General features: G+C 37.4%; 1 protein-coding gene across 1 annotated transcript; it reads left to right on the top strand.

The window, feature by feature from the left end:
• Nucleotides 1–620: 620 nt before the first annotated feature.
• Smp_005960 (hypothetical protein) lies at nt 621–16,819 on the top strand (the record flags this gene model as incomplete). Its single annotated transcript, XM_018794318.1, has 2 exons — nt 621–669; nt 16,521–16,819. The coding sequence occupies 2 exons, from the start codon at nt 621–623 to the stop codon at nt 16,817–16,819; spliced, it is 348 nt and encodes a 115-aa protein (XP_018648743.1).
• Between the last annotated feature and the right edge of the window lie 1,041 nt (nt 16,820–17,860).

The following is a 17,860-nucleotide window of genomic DNA, read 5'->3' as shown; positions in this document are numbered from 1 at the left end:
GTCTTGTGAATATACTTATTTGGTTTCAGGTGATATTTAGTATTCATTTTTAATTTATTAAGATTCTACGAAATCTTAATTCATCTTTATTAGCCTTCGCAAAGCATAAGTTTCATATTGAAACTTGGTAATTCTGAGAAGTTCCTTTCATGATTAGAAACCAGGTATAAAACATAACCGATATAACGATTATCTCAGTAAAACTAACTTATTTAAATCCACTTAGTATTGTTTGTTTGAATCTTCCCATTGATGTGTTAAGACTGCAACTGGTCAGTCTCTAATTGGTATATGTGCATACTGTGCGTATTACCTCGATATTGTCTTAATTCACAAGCATGGTAAGCAAAGATGGATAGTGGCTAATAGTAGTGGAATCCAGTTTGACGCGCGTTTCGTCCTATTTGGGACTCGTCAACTGGATGTACCTGCATCTCAGACCTGTTGATGTTCGCTTTGGGACTCGAACCCAGTACCTTTCTCTTCAAACGCCATCGCGTTATCCACTCGGCCACTGAGTCCTGATAGCCACTTGCTTGTGCAGTGGGGTGAAGTTTAAATCCACTCAGTATTTATTTAAGTTTGAAACTGCTATGTAGTCATTTTGTCTCCTCAATCTTATGGCTAGTTTATGGAATTGTGAATTGCTACAATTCCCACCGGCACAAAGTAAGAATACGATTGATCGTCTATAAACATGTTGTAGCTGAGAATATATCATGGTACTTCAACAAAAGAACCATCAATAAGACAACAAAAGTAAGAACATGGAGACGATAGATAAGGATTTACACTGATTAGTACCCAAATTTTTATATATTGAAGGTTTACGTTGATTAAGTAATAATTTCGCTGAATAAACGTTGAAATACAATATTATGGAATCGCTATGTTGAAAAGATTACGAGTTCACCTAATCTGCCAACGGAACGAAGACTCAGTGACACAATGACCAAATAAGCTAACTAACTATTCCGACGAGTCTCAGCCCCGCTGACTAGAGAGAGATGTTCATGTTCAGAAGAGGGAAATGTATTCCGCAAGCAGCCAAAAGCATGAACAACATTAAGCAAAACTCAAGAGTATATATACAGCGTAAAGATGTTCTTAGGAAACGTTACAAAACAGCAAAATAAAAGAGACAACGAACCAATGACATTTAAGGTTCTCCCAAGTGGGAAGCACTACGCGAAGGTGAAAATGAGCGCTTTCGGTGAGAAAACAAGAAATTCGCATTTCAGGGATCTAACACCCCCCCCAACAGGAATTCACTACTTATTATCCTAAAAATGTAATTAATTATCATAGACGGTTGGGAAATGAAAATCAATATTGTATGTCTATCGTACTCTAATCAATTAAGTCCTCACTCATCATATCAGATATATTTATATGTTACCAGTAATCAAACCAAAAATGTGTATTTATTATGTGAACGTCACACTCTTCTCAACCTTCTGCTGTCAGTCATTACACTTTCGACTGGTGTTACATACTACTTATATTTGTCGACATAAGTAGCACACACCACATATTAATAACACAAACATCCTATTCATGGAATCAGACTACTTATTTGTATTTACTTATTTAAACAAACACACACTTGTAAAAGGAAACATCAAAGTAAATAACTCTCGTAAAATAAAAAAAAAGAGTTTGTAAAGAGATAAGGGAAGGAAGGTGAGTAAAATAGGAAAAAACAGGTGAGTGAAAGTGGGAAATGGTGAGAGAAGCGATTCAGTTAAGAAAAAATACAACTAGAAAGAACTCTTTTCAGTTAAAGCTGAAAGTAAAAAGGAAAACTACACCTGGATCGCCACACTGTCTTCTATTCTGAGACATATCTGATAACGTTTGAATCCATTAAGTTACGCTATCTCTAAAATCTCAACCAGGGAGTTGTAAAAGACCAACAAATACTAGTTCCGTACAGCTGTCTTTCATGCCACGACGCTAATGTCATACATTGACCAGCTTTCCACTTTTTACACTCGATCTCAGCGTCTGAAAAATAATGAACAATGTGGAATTCACCGGGATGATATTTGTAAGAAATGTCCAAATAATCAAAGTCAGTTTTACAAGATGGTGACACTAATCGAATTAATGTCACTGTACCCGAGCACATGGATTGCTGAACCTCCGCATTACCAACATAGTTTTGCCACTAAGTGTCAACAATCATTTGGAAAGAATGACGATCAAACATAGACGGATGCTTAACATCCTCGACTCGGAGAGACCGGATTTCACAAATGTAGAGAAAAACTGCTCTCCTCGATATTTTCTAAACCCGATCTTTTACAGCCAGACTAACATCACGATGACACAGATTAGCATAAGCCACTTACCATGTGATAACTGATCCAATCACTCACGCCAACTTTAGCAGATAAACGAACTTCTCAACTAGATCTAATTACCCACCATCAAGATTGATTGAAGGTACAGGGTTCTTACAGTCCTGTAAAAACACCTTGAACCTAGAAAGAGCAGACCAGCTACCCGAGCCAGGAGACTGAAATTGTAAAGAAAGCTTTATTGACTAAAACCGGATCTAAAATATCTATACACTCATACATAAATATATATTTTTCTCCGTGAGAAAATAAAACCACATTATCAACCAATGATGTGCTTTTCTTTAGAAAATCAAATCAAATCTTGCCTAATGTTATCCGCCTGTCTTTTGGCCTCTATCTGACTGATCAAACTTACCAAGTATACTTAACAAAACTAACCAACTCACTGTCATTGTAATAGACATTAGAATACACTTTCTAAGGTGTATATATTTGTAGAAAGCGTCAATTTTGTTAATATCTCACTTGCCATGGTTAGCATGTCTACCAAGCTAAGTAGTTGGTTCTTCAATCTAGTCCAATTTCTACTTCTTATTCTATCACCTTGATTGTACCAATACGAAAATAACATGTGAATAACAAGAAGTAATGTAGTAGCCAAATTGCATATTACTGAACTCATCTTTAGATTCTCAACAATTGTACATTTTCAGAGACTGGTAGGTCCTGGGTTCGAATCTCGTGAGTGTGGGATCAAGGATGCGCCCTGCTGAGGAGTCCCATAATAGGATGAAACGGTTTTCTATGGTGGTCTAGCTTCAATTGACTCATGATTTCAACCATGAAAAAAAAACATTTTCAGTTTGAGAAAATTCCACCATCTTCCTGAATGTGCTAACTATTTCTTGCGGTAAATTTAAAAGTTATTTTATTCGGGTCAGCGTGCAAATATAAATCTTGATCATATCCTGTTTGGTTTTTTGTTATTATTAACTCAGTCGTTGTTAATATAACATCATCTGCCTTAAGAGGTATTTTTGGATGAAAGATTTTTGTATATTTGTATTGCACTTGAGGTCGGATACTCATAGAATGATTAGAACAATAATTTGAATCAGTCGTTTGTAACCAGAGCTTCTTCAATAACCTTCGCTTTTCTAAGACTCAAGAATATTAGATATTATCTGATTAATGAATTCAATACTTGAATTCATGAATCAATTAAAGCTAGACCGTAGAATACTTGGAAGCACTTGATGACCGTTTCCTCCTAGTACGGGACTACCCATCAGTGCGCATTCACAATCACGAACCCGGGATTCGGACCAAGGACCTATTTATCTCGGGCACGACTGCTTGTCCTTTAGACCACCGAGCCGACATCCACGTTTTAATTTCTAACTTCAACCAATCTACGAAATCGCGTCACCGTCTACGATTGCGTTCAGTGAGTTACTGCCTCAAAACAGACGAAATGACTATCTAGTGTTCTCAAGTTTTCCATGATGGTCTAGCTTTAATCGACCCATGAAGTTAACCATTAAATTACTACAATCTCCACAAAACTCCCTTTCTGATTGATGAATCCCTACAGTCGTTTCCTGATTAAAATTATTATACTTCAAAAAATATATTTTATTTTGTTGAAATCATGATTCAATTGAAGCTAGACCACCATAGAAAACTTGGAATCACTGGACGGCGGTTTTGTCCTATTGTGAGACTCCTCAGCAGTGCGCATCCACGAACCCGTCTCAGGAGATTCGAACCCAGAACCTATCAGTCCCATGCACGATCACTTAACCACTAGATCACTGAGCCTACCGGTATCCAACGGTGTTAATGTCTAACTTCAGCCTGTCTAGAATGGTAAAAAACAAACAAACTTAATCTTGATTGGCTCAATAAATGAAAAAGAAAAAAAACTGATCAATAAAACAAACAAAGAAATTGTATATCATATGAGAAATTTTACGTGATCAACTCTGAAATATCGATTTCCATTTACCGTTTTTTTTCCTTTTTTTTCACTGATCAATTAATAAATTTTATTCATTTGTTGCTAACGATGTTTAAAATGGATAATTTAATAAGGAAAATCAGTACATTTCATCTTATTGTGGTCACTTAGAGATAAACATGATCTTAGGGACAATTTGTAAACAATTCAAATTATACACATTTACAATGTTTATCGATTAATTTAATTTATCTAAAATGATAATCCTAACTTAACAATCACCCATTATGTATACGTTTTGTTGAGATAAGATGGTGGTTGGAGCTGGTCAAAAGGAAAACCTGGATCCGTGTTTCATGCTACTTGGCACTCGTCAGCAAGGTGTACCTGTAATCTTGAGGGAACTGATGCTCCTTGACGGATTAAATCCCGTTTCCCTCAGCTTCACAGTCAGAGACGTTACCACTAAGCTATTCGGGGCCGCGACCGACCTCCTATAGTTGCCACCATCTTCTCTCAACATAGTTCACATAGTGTCAAGCCACTTAAACTGATGGCCACATTGCAACTTGATCGATAGCATTCGATCAGAACTAAGAAGGACTTGACACGAATGACATTGAACACCATCAAGTGATCAATCAGTTGTGATACGTTTTGTAAAAATGATTATTATAAAATGGTGATAGCTTTCTCATAGTATTCAGTCTAAATAGGTTTTCTTTTTACTCTACAGTATAATAGAAAGTTTCGAAATGCTACAATATTTTTTTAAAGATTAAAAATAAAACCCACCAAATGCTTCAATTATTTTCAAAGTCTTCTAAACCAATATCAAGATTCTATCGTTTAATGTGTTATCTTAATAGTTGAATTCATGAGTTGATCTAAGCTAGACCAATATTGAAGATCTGGAAGCACTAGACGGCTTTTTCGTTCTAGTATGAGACTCCTCAGCATTGTACATCCACGATCCCTCATCCCGTAAGGCAGAAGGTTCTGGGTTGGAGTCTGTCACTCGAGATCGCGGATGTACACTGTTGAGGAGTCTCATACTAGAACGAAATGGTTGCCTAGTTATTCTAAGTTTTCAATGATAGTCTAGCTTAGATCAATTTATGAATTCAACTATTAAAATAACTACAATCTTCATAAACCCTCATTCTGATGATAACGTATTATTCACCAGAAATGACATTTGTCTAATTTAAATGATGGTGTGAACCTTTTTATGTGGTTAGAATCATGGAAAGCCTGGAAGCACTGTATGGCCGTTCCATCCTATTGTGGGACCCCTCAGCATATGTATCCACTATCCCACCTCGCGAGATTCGAACTCAGGACCTATCAGTCTCGTGCGCGAGCGCTTAACCACTAGACCACTGAGCCTGTCGGCATCCAACGTTGTTAATGTATAACTTCAACCAATCCACGAAATTGAACAACCATTCACCAATATCTTCAGTAAGTTGATATCTCACAACAGACCTAATTGAACTCCACTGGTCACTGGTTGTCTAGCTTCAATTGACTCATCATTTCAACTATATAAAAAAATTACTAAAATCTCTACAAACCCCCCCCCCTTCTAATAATGATACTATGAACTCTTTAAACTTCTTCCTAACATTTTCGTAAACTAATTTTTTCGGTTACAACTTGTACAATCAAAAGAGAAGATACAAGGATGAATACATGAATTATACATAAATAGATCAGTCTCTTATTGGCATATGTGCAGACTATGCGTATTACCTCGATATTGCCTTAATTCACAAGCATTATAAGCAAAGATGGATAATGGCTAGCAGTGGAATCCACTTTGACGCGCGTTTCGTTGTCTTATTTGGGACTCGTCGGCTGGATGTACCTGCATTTCAGACTTGTTGATGTTCACTCTGAAACTCGAACCCAGTACCTTTCGCTTGAAACGCCATCTCGTTACTATCTCACAACAGACCCGATTGAACTCCACTGGTCACTGGTGGTCTAGCTTCAACTATATAAAAATATCTATAACCCCCCCTTCTAATTTCGTAAACAAATTTTGTCGGTTATAACTTATACAATAAAAAGAGAAGACACAATGATGAATAAATCAATGATACATAAATAGATAAGTAAAAAACAATTAACAGAAGGGGTTTTGTGGAGATTTTAGTAATTTATAGAGTTGAGATCATGAGTCAATTGAAGCTAGACCACCATGGAAAACCTGGAAGCACTGGACGGCCGTTTCGTCCTATTATGGGACATTAACACTGTTGGATGCCAGCTCAGTGGTCTATCGGTTAAGGGCTTCGGCTCGAAACCGGTAGGTCCTGGGTTCGAATCCCGCGAGAGTGGGTTCGTGGATGCGCACTGCTGAGGAGTCCCATAATAGGACGAAACGGCCGTCCAGTGCTTCCAGGTTTTCCATGGTGGTCTAGCTTCAATTGACTCATGATCTCAACTCTATAAAAAACAATTAACTTAATCAATATTCTTAACCTTTTCATAGATACACCTATATCGATAAATAATCAATACTATATCTGGTAAACAAACAAAGAAAGAAAAGAAACGAAGATTTTGATAAACAAGTTTTTTTGTTGTTCTGTTTTTGTTTTTTTTTCTTTACTTTATAAACTACCCTATCAGATGATAATTGAGTTTATATTACTTATATGATTATAGTAATGATGTATGATACATTCACGTGTTTTGTTTGTATTTGTATATGTAATTCTAGTAAAATGTGCCTTAGTAACGCACAAAAAAAAAACAAAAAAAAATAATGGTAATACTTTTAGTCATAGTGATTATAAGAATTAGTTGCTGTGTCACAGTGAGTAGTTGCGTATATCTATATACATATATATATATATATATATATATATATATATATACATGAAAAGGGTGGATGTATCCAATTAAATTATTGGCACATGTGTATATATTAAATTAAAAGCTTATCTTTTTATTGCACACACACACTCACACATACACACGTACACATGTTCATGAACTCTCTTTCTCTCTCTCTCATATGTATTTAGAATAATTTGGATTAATAATAATAAAGATCTACTGTATATACTTGACAACATCAATATCATTTGAATAACAATAAAGGAATCAGTATTATTGTATAACTATCATTTTTATTGAATGTTATATGGGGTCAAAAATAATTGCATTGATTGTATGTCTACCATTAATACTCTTATTTATTGGATTGGGACTTGCGGTTTTCTATTGTCTACGTTCAAGAAGACGTACTAGTAAGTTTTGAGTTATGATTTCTCCGTCTTGTTTTTTTTATTAACTACGTTTTAAATCTATGTTGAATATCAGCGGTTGAATTCAAGATAATTCATGTCAGGTAGAGACAGGTATCTATCTAAATACAATGGAAGTTGGTCGCGCAATTTCGTGGATTGGTTAAGGTTAGACATTAACACCGTTGGATGCCGGCTCAGTGGTCTATCGGTTAAGTCCTCTGGGGGCGAGACTGATAGGTCCTGAGTTTGAATCCCGCGAGTTGGGATCGTAGATGCGCACTGTTGAGAAGTCCCACAATAGGACGAAACGGCCGTCCAGTGCTTCCAGGTTTTCCATGGTGATCTAGCTTCAACTGACTCATGATCTTAACTATATAGAATTCAAGATATGATGGATAATTTGTAGCTTAGTAAGATGTTTGAAATTGAAAACCACTTCAGTTGTGAACGTACACAAGAGATACAATTTTAATGTAAAAGCCATATTATAAGAAACACTTGCTACTAATGCATGTTGTATATTTGGAATGTTTGTTACCTGTTGAATGTACTTGATGTAATTCAAAGTGTAATCAAAGCTGTTTGTGAGGATCTACAAATGTCACCAGTATATGATAATCTAATCAGTACAGAAATATTACTCATTTATATATGTTAAATGTAATTAGTGACAACCATTTATGCAAATGATTGGAGAGAAAGTATAGATTATACATAATTGATCATCGTTTGTAAGAGTTATTTCGTTGATCCTATAACTAATATCTATACCCAGTAATGTTGGGGATAATGTAATCACGATTAAATAAATATCATCTATTCATAAGGAGATGAAACGGCCGTCCAGTGCTTCCAGATTTTCCTTGGTGGTCTAGCTTCAATTGACTCACGCTTTCAACTATGAAAATATCATCTATTTTACAAAGTATTTAATGAACTGAAGTTATGTATGCGATCCTCTTTATCATATATGAGTTGATTTTAATACCCATGAATCTTTTGTGTTTTCTGTAATAAATTCATTTATTATTATCAGAAGGGGTTTTGTGGAGATTTCGTATTTTCATAGTTAAAAGCGTGAGCCAATTGAAGCTAGACCACCAAGGAAAACCTGGAAGCACTGGACGGCTGTTTCATCCTATTGGGTGACTCCTCAGTAGTGCGCATCCACAACCTCGCCGGTTAAGTGCTCTGGCGCGAGACTGAGAGGTCCTGGGCTCGAATTTCGCGAACAGGATCATGGATACGCATTGCCGAGGAGTCCCATCATAGAACGAAACAGCCGTCCAGTCCTTTCAGGTTTTCCATGGTGTTTTAGCTTCAAATGACTCATGATCTCAACTCTATAAAATTGGTTTTCACTTTGTGAAAATCGATCGAATAATCAATAAACTTGTTTCTGCAAAGGTACATTAAATGTAAATTTGTAATGTACTTTTAAATTATGAATTAATTCATTCTCATATTAACCTGATTATCAGTACAAAAGATTAAACGGAAAGAATACATAAGACAATAAGATTAATACAGTAATAACAGTTAATGGATATTTGAAGATTACTAGAGATTAATTAATGCTGATATTTATTCAATTCAGTTTTTGGAAAGATGTTGATTAACTGGGTGAATGAACACTGAACTTAGATAGTATAATCAGTCACATAATTTTATGATACTATATTCAAGTCTATTGAAATGTAACAATGTGGATCGTTGTATTCTGACGTATTGGTCAGATGATTAGGCATTCATGTGAAGGTCCTGGTTTCGGTCTCCTGTAATAGGGTTATGGATGTACATTGCTATTGAGTACTTACTTACTTACTTACTTACTTACGCCTGTTACCCCTCGTCGAGGTGCATAGGCCACTCACCAGCATTCTCCATCCAACTCTATCATAGGTTGTAAACTTAAAGATGTTATTCATTTGATAAGGTTGAAGATGAACAAAATGATTTATATGTATGTAAATTTTAAAATTGATGTCTATTCCGGAAATCGAAAAGACGATGGAAGTGTATGAGAAATATATTACGAAAATCATCAAACTGCATCAGGAGGCAAGCATCAACTTGGAATACATAAGGAAAAGGGAAAAAAGAAAGACTAAAGTACACACTGTGCCTGGAGTTTGAAACAGACGTCAAAGGGATGAACAACAACTAGGAACAACTGGGAAGGATTGTCCAGGACAAAGTTGTTTGGAAAATGCTGTTGGGAGGCCTATGTTTACTACGAGAGGTCACAGGCGTACGTGAGTAATGCTACATTCAACATGCGATCATGGCTCAGAAATTGTTTGTTATATTACTGTCTCTAAACTCATTGAGTTTGGTTTTGTTTGTATTCCTAAACAAAAATCTCTGAATGAAAACTTTGAGTTAGTTGATCGACGTATTCAATTTTCGTTATTTAAAGTTTTGCACATATTATCTCCGATATTTGAGGGTAAATAGTTTTGATGGAGTTCTGTTCTCTGAGCTGGATGGTTTGGTCGTGCAAACTCCATCGAAATCATCTACCTGAGCTACAAATCTTCTCTACCATCTCAAAAACAGAATAAATAGGCTGTAACTAATAGTAGACAGCATGACGTATGTCATACTACGTGAAACTCGTCTAATGGATTTATCTATTACATCCCATTGTTGACGTTAATATTGAGACTGAAATCCAGTACCTTGGACTTTTAAATCTCAACAAATTATCCACTGAACTATTGCATTTGACATTGATGATGTTTTATATCATAATTAGTAGAATTTAAGTTATTCTATTGTCGATATTCACCGTATTTGATGTTCTATTCATTCCCTTAGCAATTCTATATGAACCAAATACTTACTTACTTACGCCTATTATCCCTCGTGGAGGAGCATAGGCTCAACAACAGGATTCTCCATCCAACCCTGTCCCAAGCAACTCTTTCCAGTTAACATTCATCCTTTTCAAATCTGCTTCAATCTCCCGGCGTAATGTGTTTTTTGGTCTCCCTCTTTTCTGTTTCCCTTCACCATTCCAAGTCAGCGCTTGCCTCGTGATTCAGTTTGGTGATTTTCTTAATGTATGTCCGATCTACTTCCAACTTCATTTCCTAATTTCCTCTTCAGCTGGGAGCTGATTTGTCCTCTCCCATAAAACACTGTTGCTGATAGTATCCGGTCAGTAAATGTTGAGTATTTTGCGTAAACAACTGTTTATAAATACTTGTACATTCTTGACGGTGGATGTAGTAGTTGTCCACGTTTCAGCTCCGTACATTAGAACTAACTGTCTTGACGTTCGTATTGAAGATTCTGACCTTGAAATTCGTTGAGAGTTGTTTTGAGTTCCATATGTTCTTCAATTGTAGAAATGCTGTCTCTGCTTTGCCAATCCTCGCCTTTACATCTGCATCAGATCCTCCTTGTTTATCAACGATGCTCCCCAGGTACTTGAATGTTTCCACCTCATCCAGAGTTTTGCCATCAAGTGTGATTGGATTGGTGTTCTCCGTGTTGCATTTGAGAATCTTGCTTTTTCCTTTGTGAATGTGGTGGCCTATCGATTCAGAGGCTGCTGCTACATTTGCTGTCTTCATCTGCATTTGGTCGTGTGTATGAGAGAGGAGGGCTAGGTCATCTGCGAAGTCCAAATCATCTAATTGATTCTGAGAAGTCCATTGTATTCCGTATTTCCCTTCAGATGTCGAATTCTTCATAATCCAGTCAATCACTAGAAGGAAGAGGAATGGGGAGAGCAGACAGCCTTGTCTGACTCCGGTCCTTACTGGAAATGTATCTGTCAGCTGTCCTCCATGCACCACTTTGCACTGTAGTCCATCATATGAGTTTTGGATAATGTTGACAGTCTTCTCAGGAACTTCATAGTGTCGATGAAGTTTCCATAATGTTCTCCTATCCACGCTGTCAAACGCCTTATCATAGTCAATGAAGTTGACGTATAGTGATGAGTTCCACTCAACTGATTGTTCAATGATGATCCGTAGTGTAGCAATCTGGTCTGTGCACGACCTATCCTTACGGAATCCAGCCTGTTGATCCCTAAGTTCTGCGTCTACTGCGTCCTTCATCCGATTCAGCAGCACTCTGTTGAAAACTTTTCCTGGTACTGATAACAAACTGATGCCTCTGTAGTTCTCACATTTGCTCAGATCTCCTTTCTTTGGTATCTTGATGAGATATCCTTCTTTCCAGTCCATTGGCACTTGTTCCTCTTCCCAAATCTTCTTGAATAGAAGGTGAAGCATGTTTGCAGTTATTTCAATGTCTGACTTCAGTGCTTCTGCTGGTATATTGTCAGGTCCTGCCGCCTTCCCACTTTTGATTTGTCTGATGGCCATCTTGACTTCTTCGATCGTTGGTGGAGTGACATCTATTGGAAGGTCAGTGTGTGCTGCTTCGATGTCCAGTGGATTCAATGGGCCTGGTCTATTCAGCAGACCCTCGAAGTATTCTGCCCATCTTTTCCTCTGTTCTTGAATCTCAGTGATTGTCTTTCCTTCTTTGTCCTTGACTGGTCTCTCTGGTTTGCTATATCTCCCTGCCAATTTTTTCGTTGTATCATATAGTTGTCTCATATTCCCTTCTCTTGCAGCTTTTTCCGCCGTCGTCGCTAGTTCTCCCATGTATTTCTTCTTGTCGGCTTTAATGCTTTTCTTCACTTCCCTGTTTGTTTCTGCGTAGTCTGCTTGTGCTTTAACTTTCTCTGCTCGTGTTCGGCTGTTGTTAATTGCTAGTTTCTTGTTCTTCCTTTCTTGAATTTTGTCCAGGGTTCCCATAGAGATCCATTCCTTGTGATGATGCTTCTTAGGACCAAGAACCTCCTGACACGTTGAAGTTAGTGCTTCTTTTATCCCTTTCCAGTTGTCCTCCAAAGTAGTTTCTTGTTCTTTCAGTAGATCTTGTAGAGCTTGGAACCTGTTGTTGAGAGTTATCTTGAATTCGTAGAGCTTGTCAATATCTCGAAGGAAGGCTGTATTGAACCTTTGTAGTGCTGTTTGTCCAGTTGTCCAGTGTTTCTTTAGCTTTAGTCTCAGCTTGGCCACAACCAGGTGGTGATCTGAAGCTACGTCAGCTCCTCTCCGGGTTCTCACATCTTCCATTGATCTTCGGAATTTTTTATTGATACAGATGTGATCTATCTGGTTCTCTGTGATTTGGTCCGGTGAGATCCATGTAGCTTTGTTTATGCGCTTGTGTGGGAATATTGTGCCGCCTATAACCAATTTGTTGAATGCACATAGGTTTGCAAGTCTCTCCCCATTTTCATTTCTCTCTCCTAGTTCATGTCGTCCAATTACATCTTCAGATCCTGTGTTGTCCACTCCAACTTTAGCATTTAGATCTCCCATCAGGATGGTCAGGTCTTTTCGTGAGCACTTCTCTATAATTGATTGCAGCCTTTCATAGAACTGATCTTTATCATCGTCGTTGCTATCATTGGTGGGTGCATAACATTGGATAACGTTCATTGTGATCCCTTGCTTCTTTGTTCTGAATGATGCTTCGATTATCCTGGGTCCATGAGATTCCCATCCCACAAGTGCATTTCGTGCTTCTTTGAACAGCATTAGAGCAACTCCCTGAGTGTGTGGAGCATTTTCCCCTTCGTGACTGGAGTACAGCAGCATCTCTCCTGTACCTAGCCTTTGTTGTCCAGTTTGTGTCCAATGGGTTTCGCTGATTCCGAGTACTGCCAAGTTGTATCTCCTCATTTTTATTGCTATTTGGCTGATCTTTCCCGTCTCCCACATTGTCCGGACGTTCCATGTACCTATAAAGAGTGTTGCTCTGATTGTTAGAAGGTGCATCGGTCCCGTGACTTCCGAAGAATTTCGGCTTTCATCATGAGACGTCATAATTATTCCTTCAACTCCCAGGGCAGAGTTTAAATGGTTTGAATTATTTTTTCTGGTCAGCGTTTTTTTAGCGAGTTAGCTTTTCTACGGGATGGGGTCGCTAACCCCATGCCCAACCCTCCTCCTTTACCCGGGCTTGGGACCGGCAGTAACTCTAGAAGAGCTACAGGCGGAGTTTGTTATTGAGTAATCTCATACTAAAACAAATAACGGTCTAATAATTCACGGTTTTTAGTGATCGTATAATTAAGGTCATTTCGTGACGTAAACTATGGAACATAACAATCTCCATAAATTCTGTGTACTAACAATTCTATTTCATTTTTTGACGTCATAATGATCTTTCGTTGATAGTCTTTGAACAGACAATAGTATCATTTATCAGAAGGGACTTTAGAAACCGTCCACTAGTGACTGGTTACAAGAGGTATTTCCTGGAGTTCTAGTGAGATAGTAACTCACTGAAGACAATGGTGGATGGTGACGCAATTTCGTGAATTAGTTAAAGTTAGATATTAACACCTTCGGATGGCGGCTCAATGGAGTCTAGTTGTTGAGCGTTCCTACTTTTACTAATATACTTCTGTGATAACGTCGTTTCTGTCGCAGGATCATCAAAGCAGCCATAGTACCTTAATACGACGAAGGAATAATTCATGTTAGATACTAACTATGAGGTGTGACTTTGACCTTAGCTAATTGGTCACACCATTACCGTATGACTTATATTTACTATCACGTTTTCATTATTCTGATAATCTCATCAGTTGTGTAACTAATATGAAGTATGATTTTCGCTCAACATTACTTTATTTCTTTTTTAAATTCAATTTGATGACTATTTAAAGTAAGCGTTTGAGCGCAGGACCGATAGGTCCTGGGTTCGAATCTCGCGAGGTGGGATCGTGGATCGCACTGTTGAAGAGTCCCATACTAGGACGAAACGGTCGTCCAGTGCTTCTAGGTTTCCATAGTGATCTAGCTCCAATTGACTCATGAATTCAACTATAAAAGTACCATTTATATTTAAATGAAAAATTCGAAAAAAACGACTAGGTGATATAATTTCGCATAATATTCATTTTTCTATAGTAGTAATTCTATGAATATGGTTTAGAATTAGATTCACTTGGTATAGTTTACTTGGATCATCCCATTGATATTCGGGACTGCAATTGATCAGTTTCTAATTGGTATGTGTGCATACAGTACGTGTTGCCTCAACATTGCCCTAATTCACAAGCGTTATAAGCAAAGATGGATACGCACAGAATGCACATATGCCAATAAGAAAAAACTGATCAATTGCAGTCCTAAATATCAATGAGAAGATTCAAATAAACAATACCAAGTGAATTTAAACTTCACTCCATTGCACAAGCACGTGACTATCAGGACTCAGTAGCTAAGTGCATAACGCAATTTCGTTTGAAGTGTATGGTACTGGGTTCGAGTCCCTCGGTGAACATCGATTTCAGGGCGTAGGTACATCCAGCTTATGAGTCCCAAACAGGAAGAAACTCGTGTTGTGGATTCTACTGCTAGCCACTATCCATCTTTGCTTATAAGGTTTAGAATTATTTCAAAATTGTGAAGTTTTTTATAAATGCTTTAAAGTATAGTTATTATTTCCAAGAATGGAGCAAACAGTTTTACTTTGAAGCAATATGTATTTCTCGAATATATAGAGTGTCGGTTGCATCTTAAGGACGTTAATCAATATCATGTACTGTATTGCCCAATCAGAACTTCAATTATCGATTAGTTCACATGTATTACTAGTAGGACCGGTGACCTACTAAGTATCAAATGTCACACCGACCAAAAAACAACACTTAAAACCTTAATGCTGGTTAGCCGTTCAGACCGTTCTAAACACAGCAGCCAATCGGAGGACGTGGATAGGAAACAGATTAGTTCCTTATTGTACTTAAATCGACTGTAACTTAAAACATATACAACAATATACTTCAAGTTCCTGACCACAGAAGACACCAAATAAGAAATCATGATTTAAACATAATCATAACATTAGTGGTAGAGAGCAAAACAAACAGTACGTGATTAATAAACGGTAAATCTATACCAATACTGACAATTTTGAGCGACCTGACAGACGACTGGGAAATGCTGTCTGGTTATGAAACAATTAACAGCAAAGATCGATAAAATGATGGCTTTGATCTGAACAATTAACCTTCACCTGTCAAATGATTTCTTGTAAAGAAGGGAAAGGTGAGCTTTACATATTAATAGTCGGAATAATAGTGAGTTTGAGTTATAACTCCATAGATTTTTCGTCGTCAACTAGCCTCAATTATAACACCAAAAGGTTAGGCTGGAGTTTTAATTTAGGTTTACAAATGGAGGTCGTTGTTTTCATAACGCACTGACATCAGTCATAATCCAACACCTCGCCACCTTTCTATTTACAAACGTAAGAAACTTGGTGCAGAGATTTCGAGTAAGAGTTAAAGTAGTGGAATACTACCTAGTTTCATTAAACACTCTTCATTACGCATGAAATCACACAAAGTAATTTAACACACAATTTGACTTAGAAGCAGGGATTTTTAGTAATGTAGTTAGCACCATCTTATATTCACTTTTTATTTGCATAATAAATAATACCCTTGACCTAAATCATTTCAAGGACTCAATGTTGCTAATTTTGATTTCTCCAATAATAAGATACAAGTTACCTATCACTGACCTTCAAATTTTGGTCAGAAGGGGTTTTATGGAGAATTTAGTATCTTCATAGTTGAAATCATGAGTCAATTGAAGCTAGACCACCATGGAAAACCTGGAAGCACTGGACGACCGTTTCGTCCTGCTCAAAATCGTGTATTGGTTGAAGTTAGACATTAACACCGTTGGATCTATCGGTCAAGTGCTCTGGCGCGAGACTGGTAGGTCCTGGGTTCGAATTTCGCGAGTGCGGGATCGTGGATGCGCATTGCAAGTTTTGGCCAAGATGCATATGGCATTACTTGACCTCCAATCGGTTAGTTTAAGGCCGTCAGTATAATATACTTTTACCTGACTAGGAATATGTATATATTCCTAAAAATTCACATTTTCTATTTGACTAATTTATTCTATTATTTTTACACTTGCGTTTTCATAGAGCAACGTACTACATCAACTCCGGTGAGAAATCATTTACCTAGATCTCAGCCAACTTCAACTTCAAATTTTACTAATATTCCTGCACAAGTCCCATACCCAACCGGTTCATCGCAAAATCCATATCCGATGAGTTCGTCTCAAGCTCCATATCCAATAAGCTCATCACAAGATGGAATGCCAACAGGAGCAGCAGTGCTATCGTCGGCGCCTAACTTAGATCAACCACCACCATATCCGGCATTATCTGAACTAACACCTCCCCCACCACCATATTATTCGAAAATAGAAAATCCCTAGATAAAGAAATAAAGTATGTAGTTTACTGATAATGTATGTCTAATGTTTAAACAAAAATTTCACTTTATGTATGAATGGCGTATTAAGCATTTAACTGAGAATTATTATTTATTCGTCATGATTTCACTAGTTTGTAGCATAACAAATGATTTTTTCTGATTAGCGTTTTTATTTTAGCAAGTCTTTATTTCTACGGGATTGGGTTGCTGACTTCATGTCCAACCCTTCTCCTTTATCCGGGCTTGAGAGAGACAGTAACCTCAGTAGGACTCCATGCGCAAATCGCCAGACTGAATCACGAAGCAAGCCCTAGAGTGGAATTCTTAAGGTGATATGAAAAAAGGCAAATCAAAGGATAGATTTCTTTGATAATTGGCAGTAAACATCAAAAAGGTTAGTGGCACTTGGCAAAAACTGAAAAGAAGACCCCAGAACAATGTAAGTGTGAGATTCCTGGTCGATGACCTGTGCTCCAAGAGGGGTAACAAGATTAAGTAAGTAAGTATTAATAAAGGCTGAGGTCAGTTATGCCTCGCGGATATGCGAAACAATCTGTGATGTCCAAATCAAAACAGATGTTTATGATTCATGCAATTAACACATCAGTCTTGATTGAGAATATGAATAAATCAATGTTAGACCACCATTGAGAACCTGCAAGCACTAGATGGCCGTTTCGTCCTATTGTGGAACTCTTCATCAGCTTCAATTAGCTTCAATTGACCCATAAATTCAAATATAAAATTACTGAAATCTCCACAATAATCCCCTTTTTGATATTGATCAATATATGCGCAATAGCGACTGACTTTAAGAGGTATTTCCTGGAGTTCTAGTGAGAAACAATGACCAGTGGAGTTCAACCGGGTTTGTTGTGAGATATCAACTCACTGAAGACAATGGAGAATATGTCGCTGAATTTTATGGATTGATTGAAGTTAAACATTAACATCGTTGGATGCCAGCTCAGTGGTCTGAAGGTTAAGGGCTCGCGAGACTGATAGGTTCTGGGTTCGAATCTCGCGGAGTGGGATCGTGGAC

Source organism: Schistosoma mansoni, chromosome 1 (assembly GCF_000237925.1).
Source record: "Schistosoma mansoni strain Puerto Rico chromosome 1, complete genome".
Classification (NCBI taxonomy): Eukaryota; Metazoa; Platyhelminthes; class Trematoda; order Strigeidida; family Schistosomatidae; genus Schistosoma; species Schistosoma mansoni.
The sequence above is the reverse complement of the archived record's forward strand: the minus strand, read 5'-3'. Positions and strand labels throughout refer to the sequence as shown.